General features: G+C 41.2%; 1 protein-coding gene across 1 annotated transcript; it reads right to left on the bottom strand.

Moving 5' to 3' along the window:
- Positions 1-3,434: 3,434 nt before the first annotated feature.
- Positions 3,435-11,522, bottom strand: LOC121608319 (b(0,+)-type amino acid transporter 1-like). The gene is made up of 12 exons (XM_041939563.1): positions 11,394-11,522; positions 9,797-9,944; positions 8,303-8,545; positions 6,940-7,065; positions 6,717-6,816; positions 6,240-6,284; positions 5,303-5,426; positions 4,973-5,076; positions 4,618-4,714; positions 4,272-4,421; positions 3,700-3,874; positions 3,435-3,496 (listed from the first exon to the last, which is right to left on the bottom strand). Exons 1-12 carry the CDS (start codon positions 11,508-11,510, stop codon positions 3,435-3,437), a joined length of 1,491 nt encoding a protein of 496 aa, XP_041795497.1. The 5' UTR covers positions 11,511-11,522.

Here is an 11,522-nt window from a genome sequence, read left to right as displayed (position 1 = left end):
ATGTAGGTGTTGGTGGAATACAGAGTCATTAACCGTCTGACAACAGGACACACAGGTGACATAGTCAAAGCAGTAGGACACTATTTGTATGCAGCTGATCAGTGTAGCAGGCTTATATTCATGACATGGAACTGAGAAGCAATCTGCCCCTCCCACACTATCAGCAGCAGGATAGATGATGCCTCATTTTGTCAAGCACACTTAGTCATTCATGAAAACACACACACAACAGAATCACAATTCACATTTCCATGTGATCGAAGGGAGCAGCCTTACATCTACAAATACACATTACTACAAATAAGTTACTGGTCTCTTTCTGCAATGCCATCAAATCCCTGAACTCCACTGATACTGAATGGATAGTTGTCTTGCATCACCTCAAAAGCACCCAAACCACATGAAGACAAAACTTTTTTTTTTTCATAATGGATTTACTTTTTCTTCTCAGGACCCAAATGAAAGATGTTGTTCTTTCATCCTGTGACCCAATGCCCATTAAAGAGTGATGAAACAGAATGTAACTGCTCGTTTTCATTCTAAATTTTCAAAAAATCCCTAAAATATAGGAGGAGGAGATGATGTGAGCCAGGGCTTTTATGTTATGTCACGGCTCTGTGTTTTGAATCACAACTCCATCTTTGGGCTGGCCTTTGACTGGAGAGTCCTGCATTGTGTCAACATGTCTTCAGCCTTCATACGGGACCTGCTGAGATGATTCTGCAGGACAGCAGGATCCTTTGACCAAAGTGCCATGCACATTTCAGCGGGGCCAAACGCAACAGGCTACATAGCAAACATGTTGCTTCTTTGAACAGCTCCAACCTAACATGACAGAAGTTACTAAGCAGCTTCTCTGCAAATGTCCTCTCATTCAGCACAGCCAGTGCAAAGTCACAAGTACCTCCTGGAGGAAACCTTCACTTTGACACCAGGGGACTGACATGGAAGGTGTTTGACTCTGTGTGGAGAGACGGTGTGCCAGTGGAGGGCAACAAAACCAAGTTTCTGCATCGCCTTATTCTTTACACCAGGCATGTCAAACTGATTGCATAAAGGGCCGTGTGGCTGCAGGTTTATGTTCCAACCAAGGAGGAGCACACCAGGCTGGAGTCAATTAATCAGCTGATCTCAGTCTTCAGCTGATAACTAAGTGATCCCTTGATGTTGATTGGTTGGTCTGGTGTGCTCATCCTTGTTTTGAACAAAAACCTGCAGCCACACAGCCCTTTATGGAATCGGTTTGACATAGCTGCTTTATAAGTAGAGTTGAACTACTATTATGAGCAGCACAGACCCTCCGTGTGCCTTTGCACCTCCAGTTATTAGTGCCGTACTGACATCTGGTGGACAATTGAGACCTTGAGGCTGCCAGATCTCTCATTTTATTGCTCTCACACATAACTGACAAACACGATCACACAGCCTTTTCCATAAGAAAAGGGCTAAACATTGTTTTCTTCAAGCATCACATACAACCCACAAATACATGAATTCACACGAATAGTCCAGCAAGTTCATATGCAAAAATCTCACACTACTCTTGTGATGGATATGAATTTTAATCAACCCTTTCTTTTTAAGGTCACAGTTTGTGGTGTCATTGAGGCACAGTCTGTTCAAATGCAAAAAAAAAAAAAAAAATGCAGCCTGTTATTACTCTGACACTGACAGCTAAGCCTATGTCTGTCATATTTTTGATGCTGTAAAAACCCTGTTTACATCAGCAGTGGAACATTTTTTTGTTTTTTGTTTTTAAAAAAAGTGAACTCATTCTTAGAAACTACAGATACTCAGATACATACAGATACAGGATTTTTTTCCAGTCTTTGGCAAACGCTGAAGACATGTGCCATTCGAGTCTCCTCAGCTTGCTGCATTACATGACGTTATCATGATCTTGACCTGAAAACTCACTGATTGTCAGACCTCTATTAAATCTGACATATGGTGTATGTCTTGTGATCTTCAGTTGCCTGAATTGGTGGTGTCATCAGAAGCAAGTGCGTGATGTGAAAGGAAGTCAGTTTTTTTTTTTTTTTTTTTCAGGAATACACAGTCGGGAGTCAGAAATTCTTTATTTTTCATGTCCACTTTTTGCTCAACAAGACTGCACATTTAATAACCACCAGCTAAAACAATGCAGCACTGTGTATCCCAGTGTGAAACACAGGACATCATGCAAACACCATTAAAGAAACTGATGTTTCAGTTTACAACCTCAGCGTAACATAAATAAACATGTTTCCACATCCACATTGCATGAACTGCTGAGCCTTCATGTTATTTCCACAATCCATTTCCCTTTGCTCAAGTGCAGATTCACGCAAATCTTAATCCTCGAGCAGCTCTGCATCACATGATCTTTGGCCCAGTGAAAACATTATTGCACATTAACTATGTGAAAGAAATGTTTAACTTGGTTGTTTAATGCTTCCTATAACTGCTGATTACATTCAAACAAAAAAAGTTGTGTATCTTAAAGGTCCCATATTACGCTCAGTTTCAGGTTCGTACTTTTATTTTGGCTGTCTACAAGATTTTTTTCCATCCTTTCGTAACACATTATTTTTCTCATATTGTCCATTGCTGCAGCACCTCTATTCACCCTCTGTCGGAAATGCTCAGTTTTAGTGCCTGTCTCTTTAAGGCCCCTCTGAAAGCCCAGTCAGCTCTGATTGGTCATCTCTCACAGGCCTGAGCTGGCATCACCTCCATTTGGACTTTGCAACTGTGACCGTGCTGAGGGCATAGCTGAGGGCAGCGGCTGTATAGTTTAGACATCACAACCTTGTAGAAGTCCTGGCAGCTTGTTTTAAGGGACAGTTTCTAAATGCAGGGTACATTTCTCAGTGGATTGAGCATCTTGATTGATTTTTTTTTCTTCATGTGGGGAAAGACATGAGAATATGGTCAATCCAGCTCATCTATGACTTACTGTCAATATAGGACACAATCTAGAAACATGAATCCTTTTGTTTCATCCCTGAACACAAATTAATTTTTTAAGATTCTTTATTGGTTCCCCATTGGCTTCCACAATATTTTCACTAGTCTTCCCGGGGTCCTTATAGGCACAACAACAAAAAAATCTAAATTAAAAATGCACTGTATCAAAAAACCAAAACCTGCAGTGTAAGCCAAGCATAAAGATGAGAAAACATAAGAAAAAACGTGACACAGGAAACAACCAACAACAGCAACCACTAATAGAAACAAAAACAAAAAAAATATTTCAGACAATTTCATTTTACCCTTGCACAGAGGTTCATGAACACAGTGCATCCCTCTTTTATTTTTCTCATGCAGCTCTTCAACAGAGGTGAGCTCAGATGTCTGGCTCAGACCCTCTCTGGGCACCAAATTTCCCAAACCAGGCTCCACGTGTTTCACAACAAACAGCAGAAGTTAACCTGGTTGTCAGTCCTGTGCCCTCATTCAGTTTTCTCAGGAGGAACTACTTCCATCAGCAGCTGGAGATGCATGGTGATGGGTCCTACATAGAGATCAAAGGTGGCATCAGTGCTATTTAAGCCAGTTCACTGTGAGGTCAGCACCACATGGCACTGTATTCCATTCATTTTCTACCTTTTGGCCACATAATTTCCCCATTTTATCCTACACTGAATATCAAGAACCAATTTTTCAATAACTTGAACTCAGCTTCTGTATTTCAGTAAAAATAAAGAGTAAACTTACTCATGAGTTTGCGTGCCCACTTGACCTTCCTGTAGACAAAAGGGTAGTAGAGGAGAAGTCCACTGAAGATGAAGATGGTGCAGTAGAGATACTCCAGGTCTGGCTTATCAATGATGGGAGCCAGGACTAGGTAACAGGACACCAGGACCATTAGACCTGGTATGACAATCGGTACCTTCCAGTACCAAATCACACAATTATACAAGGTACACTGTTTAGTATATACTTTTACCTCTGCCCTGTGAACACAACCCCAACTGAATTCCATTAAAAAGTGTGTAACATTACGGTCAGTTAATTGCAGGATTGGTTTTATATGCAGGTGTATTGCAAACAAACAAAGCATGAGCGTATTGTAAACTGTCCCATAAAAATGCCAATCAGGTCACAGTCAGTCCAAGACACTTTCACTTTCTTCTGAACACAACACTAGATTCTATCATCTTTGTCGCTTGAAGGTGTGTAAAGATATGGCTTGCAGTTCACAAAGCATCAGACTGCTTAAAACTGCTGTGAGCAGCGGAGGCTGCTCCAAAGAGACAACTGAGAAACCCCCTGACAGAAAACCTCACCTTTACCGGTCTATGGAGCTCCTTCCTGGTGAAGCGCATGACAATGAGAGCCAGCGCTGTCAGACCATAAAACACCCACTGAGCAAAGCTGAAGTAGTTAATGAGGGTGTTGATGTCTGCTGGGATGATGTAGCAAATAGCCAACATACCCTAAAACAGAGAGAAACCAAACAGTGAAATATTTGTCGATCTTATCTGAACCTACCTGTTGTATTGTAATATCAATAAGGTTCCTGTCCTGTGGAAATTACACAGACTTTTTTAGCAGCTTTAAAAAAACATGCAAAGGTTTAAACATAAAAAAGTCCAAATCAAACAAGAGGCTCATTAAATATGTTGGACTCACATTGAATATGAGAGCAGGGGATGGAGTGTAGCGCTTCAGACTAATATAGGACAAGATTTTCACCATGTGACCCCCTCGACCGGACACATAGGCCAGTCTGCGAGTAGAGAAAGACAGAAATATGTTTTGTGTTGTTGAGTTTTCTTCCTCTACTGTATTTGTAGTTATTTCTATTTCTATCTCCTTCCTCTTGTCTGTCACAGCCTTTGCACCTCAGTATTCTCATTTTCACCTTCATACTTTGTTTATTTCAGCCTTCTTTCTCCAAAACACAAACAGTTTTACAAGAACAGACAGGAAAAGTTGATCTTCAGCTTCTGTGTTTCATATATAATGTGACAGTTGTCTCTTTTACCTGCCAGCGGTGAAGCAGCTTCCATTGGCGGAGCCGAATGTAGACAAGACAACAAAGAGAGGAACAATCCACGACAGAGGGTAAAGGACTCTGTCTGCAAAAGTCTAAGGAGGCACAAGCAAATCCTTCAGAAAAGATGAGGGAGCACAGTTTGAATGCTGTGCTGTTGCCGACATTTCATCTAAAATTCTCTTGAATAAACCAAAAAATGTACGCACAATGTACACATACTGTGAACACATGGAAAAAAGGACTTGCTCCTCTAGCACTTTTTATTAATCTTTCATTTAAAACCACATTGTCATCACCAACTACTGTCAAAACTCTTACCACGGCAACAGCTGGAGACAGCAGCAGTTCAGTGGTGGTCATAACAGTGAAGTAAGCAATGTTGACCATCACATAGCACACAGAGACCAGGGGGATCCCAATGAGGATGGCCAGTGGCAAGTTCCTGAGGTTGATTGATAGGAGAACACATCATATACAATATCGTACAACAAAATATAAAAAAAACATAAAGATATAACGCTCTGCTTCACATATCTGATACTGTCACAGTCTGCTCCCCCCTCTCCTGCTCTGCTGCTCAGCCACACCCCTCATCATGTCAGATGTCGGGGGATGCTTTCTGTTCCTCGTCTGCCAGTGGCTGGTTGTCACTCAGCCTGTTCCTGCTCAGCCTGTGAACCCACTGTGTCGGCTTCACCTCACCAGCTCCTCTCCTCTGGTGTCGCCAGCCTCATCGGCTCCATCTCAAGGTCCGGATCCACTCCCGGCCCTCATCTGAACCACCTTCCAGGAAAACTTCCAACTGCGGTGAGTTTGTTCTATTTCCCCTCCAACACACTCGTTGAGCCTTTTGAGAACTGTGGACAATTACCAGCTCACGAGTCCCTCTGCATTCCCTGCCTGCCCCGTTGGTCTTGTGGTAATTTGCCTACTTGCCACAAGGGAGACCCCGGTAAAAATCCTGCCATTCTCGCCTGCACTACTCTGATGCATGTTGTGTTTACCTGTGTTCCTGCTTTTACCTGCTGGATACTATTAATACTACTGGCTATACTGGTTACTGGTAATACTTGTTTATTTGCGCTGCAATTGGGTTCACTCCACACCCGTTACAGATACAACTCATGAGCTCGAAGACTTCAAAAGCATAGCACTTTTGTGTGTTCACTGTACCACTGTGAATATGAGAGCACTTCCTTGTGCCTTGTCCAACTACGCTGTTCGGACTTTTAGTTAAACTTTTCATTTGTCTTACCTGTATGGGTCTTTCAGCTCTTCTGTGATGAAATTCAGTTGATTCCTAAGAAAACAAGGGAATGAGAAAACAAGGAACGTGTGTCCTCTCTGCCATAAAATAAGAGGTACAAACATTCTTAAATCACAGGTATTTGTCCTGTAAATAATCTAAAAGCTTGATCACGCTCTGCACACTTAAATCTGCATGGACTTGCTTGGTCACCCTTGGTCATTCATGTGATGTTTTACTCTCTTTTCACTCTCTTTCACTCTCCTGCATTTATCTGACAGTTGTAGTTACTAGTTATTTGTCGGATTAAACATAGACAGAAAACTTTTCATGAAAAGTGAGGGAACGACTGGGGCAGTCACTGCCACTCACTGCAACATGGTATCAGTAAAGCAAGAAAATGGTCATCGTCAGATCGTCGTCTGGAGTGTAATCAATCCTGTACATCCTGTTACAAAACAGAGTAAAGTGAAGCACAACTGTTACCATCCATCATAAGCCCAAAGCCCATTATAAAATGCAAGTCCAATTGCTCCAACAGACGACGATGAGCCATCGAACGCATTCGAGAAAGTCTCTGTTTTTCCTGGACACAAACAAACAATGATGCATTCATTAATATAAACGATTATTATTGAATGTTTCATTCAAGGACAAATGTTAATGCGGGATTGAAAATCAAAGACAATGATCATGTCAGCAGGCCCACCTTGTGCCAGCATAACAATGCCTGCTCCCACAATAACAAGAATGATGACAAGTTTGGCTGCAGTGAAGAAGTTTTGTACGTAGCTTGCCAGCTTGACACTCAAACAGTTGACGATGACGATCAACACTGAAAAGACACAAGAAAGATACAAAAACACAGTCCATCATTCTGACATCTGAAACCAAGTACATCCCTCAAAGAAGTGTGATTATTCATCTCTTCTCTTACCTCAAAGATTTTCCTTCCCCTTTGATGTAAATGGAAGCAAGGTTATGTAATTCACAATTATTTTCCCTTTGCCCTGTTGAACTTATCTAATAATGTACATAATTAATCATCACAGAATAACTTGTCGAAGCCATCAGTGAACTGAGTTGCCCTGTATTTCCCCAGACTCCACAGACAAGATGATTACAAACTGTAGTGAACACATCGTTCACCAGGATAGCTCCCTGTCTTTAACCCTCCTGCTATGTTTGTTTCTCGGGAACAGCATGTTAAAACTTTTTTTTTTAATGTGCATTGGAAAGACCTACATTTTAAATACAATAGTTTTAGTCTTTTTTTTAGATATATTTTCTTTTTTTTTCTTTTTATGGAGTGATGTTTTTGAACCACAAATGAACAGAATAGTGTAGCCAGTGTAAACCTGCATGGTCAGTGCATAGCTGGTGTTTGCATCACTTGCTGCCCAGATTGTTCTGCCGTATTGAGCTGGTTTGGAAGGCATATCTATAACCTCAATGCGCAGTGACCTCTGAATGCCATTAGCTTTCATCCACTGTGCCATTAGGGCCTGGGTTATAGAGAAGTGGAAGTTGCTCTACCCACTTCTCCCACACTCTCCTAATAGCTGCCAGCTGATTACTTTTAGCCTCCACTTCGACTGCCGGGTCAAACTGACCTATGATCTATGTAATATAAACATGTGTGTATCTACACAGAAGTGTGTATGTTGATTGCGCTCATTAAGCCACACAGAAGAAGTTTCATAACAAAAAAATACTTTGAACATTTTTTTTTACTTTAAAATGGGTCAACTTGACCTAGCATGACAACAGGGGGGTTACATAGTAACTGAAGAATGTTGAAAATTTTTCTTCTCATGCACATCTTGGGAAGCCAATGGATTTGGTGGGTGAACTCATTCAAACCTGTATGAACGTTTTTCACAATGTAGGGGCAGTGGAAACAAGCTGCAAACACAACACTTACATGCTATCACATTAACTTGTTAGCAAGCAGGTGCTTTGTTCCATATGTTGCATGAATTTAATGTAGGAGACGTGACAGTAGCTACTATTATAGGCCTGATGTGTAATTTACTTAACCAATAACTCACGTCGATTAAAGGGAAACTTACATATAGCAGCTGCTGACAGACACTTGGTCACGAGAAGGGGAGGTGTACAGCCGGGGTAGAAGGGAGTGGAGGCATATTCTGCAAAGCTCAGTGTGATGATGGCAAAGGAGGAGGGCTTCAGTACCATGACGGTGGTCCAGGAGTAAAGGTATGCTACAATGGAGCCAAAAGCCTCCATTAAATACGGGTACTCTCCTCCTGATTTGGTGATCATGGTGCCAAGCTCGGCATAGCACAGCGCTCCTGTGTAGCCACACATAAGAGCACACACACAAACACACACACACACAGGGAGAGATGAAAAACAAACTAATTCTATAATTGCTTCTACTAAAATTCTGTACTTTCTCCCATTGAGAAGCATTTGTTTTGCTCTCTGCTAAACACACTTAAAGTCAAAGCCCGTCATGTTTTCAATCTTAAATCTGTGGTAATAACTTTATCTCTAAGAATAATAACGCAACTCCAATGACAGAGAGTAGACTAGACTAAAGTTTACTAAAATCGAGAGTTCATGTGAAATGTTATACAACATATTTCACCATTTGTTGTTTTTCATGAAAAAGGAGATGAAGGAAATATAATAATAGTGTAGGTAATAATAAGTAATAATAATGTAGGAGAGGCTTTTTTTTTTTTTTTTTTAAGATGATGTAAGATCCAAGGTTTTCCCTGCGCTTTTATTGTGTAGGAGTGCTCAAGTAAGTACTGCAGAAGAAAATATCTGGAATGAAGATGACCTGCAAAATAATATAGTACTATTCAGAGATTTTTAATAAGACTTTATTTATTAACACTGAACAACGCCATAATAAGCACTTCTGTTTCGATCAGCCTTGACCAAGAGGGTCTCTGCTGTTGAAAGTTACAGATCTTTCAGAGGACTGGGGGCTATTGTAGGTTTATTTTTCATGTAGTTTTTCACTGATGTTGCTGTAGTATTTATCTTTCACGTTGGAAGATCGTGCTTCCGGCTCCCAGCGTATTTTGCTGAGTTTTTGCTGAATCAGCTTTAATAGCTAACTGGGCCTAAACGAGACCAGGCAGTAATGGCGTCTTTTACTATCATGTATTCTTGCTGCTCTGTGCTACTTGAAAAACATCAAGCACTAAAAGTCCTGCAGGGTTTCTTCCAGGTCTTTCTCATGTTCTGTCCATCATCACATACATACATAAGGGAATAGTGTCTTCTATTCATAGAATATTTTGCCCTCAATACAACAACATAGCACACTAAAAAACATTGAGTTTAAAAGTCCCTGAGGTTAGTTATTCTGAACAAACAGGATCAAACTTCAACCCAGTGTTTGATAGTGTACGCTGACCTCATGGACTGCAACAATATATAGGTCCTGTTGTTATGTTTTTGTCCTTGTTCTCTGTGTATTGTATTATGTAAATTGCCTGTAACTCACTGGGACAGAAATCAAAATAGAGAGACAGACATCTCTGATGCTGATTGAAGTCATCTATTGGCTTGAACGCCGTTCTCACCCAGAGTGGATAACACGCCACATGCAGCCCAGATGAGGAGGCAGGGTCCCACAGCTCCCGAGTACAGCAGAACAGCCTTAGGAGAAATGAAGATGCCCGAGCCAATCATTGTCCCCACAATCAGGCACACGCCACTCAACAGGCCAACCTAAGCACACGCATGACGAAACAGTGGTGGAGATGTTACTTCAGTGCTCACATTTGAACTTTCTTGAATCTTACTTTCAGTGAACTTCAGCCAGAAATGGCTGAAAGAAACTTTCTTTGAATGTTCTGTGCTGCTACATCTACAGTGATTAAAACATCCTGGGTTTTATGTTGTGATAAAGTATTCTAGTATTCTGCTTAATTAGGTGGGGGCAAACCCAAAGCCAATGAATACTGGACTTACATTTACACCAGTCTGGTCTTACTGGACTTACACGACACATGATTCTCATGTTGCTCTGTGCCTGCTGGATGTGACAATGTGGCTCGATGAGACATAAGAGCTTTTAATGCAACTTTAAGAAAAAAACTATATGTTAATGTCATAGGTTTGTTTCTTCTCACTCTAAGCAATTTATACATGTTTTGTAGAAATGATTCTCAGCTTCTTTCTATTTCATTTTGTAATTACAATCTTAGCCACGCTAGCGGAGTGGATGGATGGATGGATGGATGGATGGATGGATAGATGGATTGATGGATAGATGGATGAATGGATGGATGCCAATGCCGATCATTTGGTTGGTCCACAACTTTGGTCTGATTGAAATATTTTAACAAGATGTTGAGATGATATTTTAACACACATTCATGAGCCCTTGTCAAACAGAGATCCTGCAGTACTGCTGTAAAAACAGCCGTCATTACTCTAGCTTTGCTTTTTTACATTGAACTGAACAATGCCGGCATAATGCTGCCCCAGTGTGGGACTAAAACATGTCACCACCACGTTGACACTTTTTTCGTAAAAAGTCTCAAGAACTACAGACAGGATTCCCATGACATTTGGTGCACTTATTCATTGTGCTCTTAGGATGTATCCTAATGACTTTATGACCCAGTGACTATTCACGCAGCACTTCCAGCACGTTAAAGTTGCCTGGCTCTAGACTCATAGTCTTCTTTTCTCACGCAAAAACTGAATGACCAGTAGCATGTGATTTTGCCCATTTTGAACTGGAACAGATCCAAATTCATCCCCCACAAGCAGCGCAGACATGACATGACTTTTAACACCATGGACTCATTTTATTCCATCTCAACTAACCAGATACCATGTCACCCTATATACTTCATGAGGGGAAATTAGGTATTGCTAATTATTAATTGTCATAATAACCCTAATTTATATATATCATGAAACCCTTTCAGTCCCCCTAAATACAATTTAGGGCTTAGGGAGCTTAGGGGGCCTGGACAGCAATACTGAGTGAAACATTATGGAGTTAATATGTAGAGACGGTTGTTGTGGTACTGCCTGGTACTCAGTTCCCGCCCCCATTGCTTTAAAAAGGTACACATGGTGGGATCCTACGGTGTGAACATCTAATCTGACTTGTTCTCAGGAGCACACACACACACACACACACACACACACATAGGCACTCACATCTTTTTGAAGCACAGTAGCCTTCACAGGCTTCTTGTCTTTAGCCTGACAGTCCACTTTGTGGCCAGTGGAGCCGTTCTGAGACTCCTTCCTCTCCCCAATGCGGTCTTCATCCATTTCAATCTGCTG

Source organism: Chelmon rostratus, chromosome 1 (assembly GCF_017976325.1).
Source record: "Chelmon rostratus isolate fCheRos1 chromosome 1, fCheRos1.pri, whole genome shotgun sequence".
Classification (NCBI taxonomy): Eukaryota; Metazoa; Chordata; class Actinopteri; order Chaetodontiformes; family Chaetodontidae; genus Chelmon; species Chelmon rostratus.
This window is presented reverse-complemented; position numbering and strand designations above follow the sequence as displayed.

What these genes read in the sequence shown, in the direction of transcription:
- LOC121608319 (XM_041939563.1), bottom strand. Translation starts at nt 11,510, where the DNA reads ATGGATGAAGACCGCATTGGGGAGAGGAAGGAGTCTCAGAACGGCTCC. An exon ending in CTACTGTGCTTCAAAAAGAT is followed by an intron (nt 9,945 to 11,393) that starts GTGAGTGCCTAT and finishes GCGTGTGCTTAG; the next exon opens with GTTGGCCTGTTGAGTGGCGT. An exon ending in TCTGTCAGCAGCTGCTATAT is followed by an intron (nt 7,066 to 8,302) that starts GTAAGTTTCCCT and finishes GTGTCTTTTCAG; the next exon opens with TGTTGATCGTCATCGTCAAC.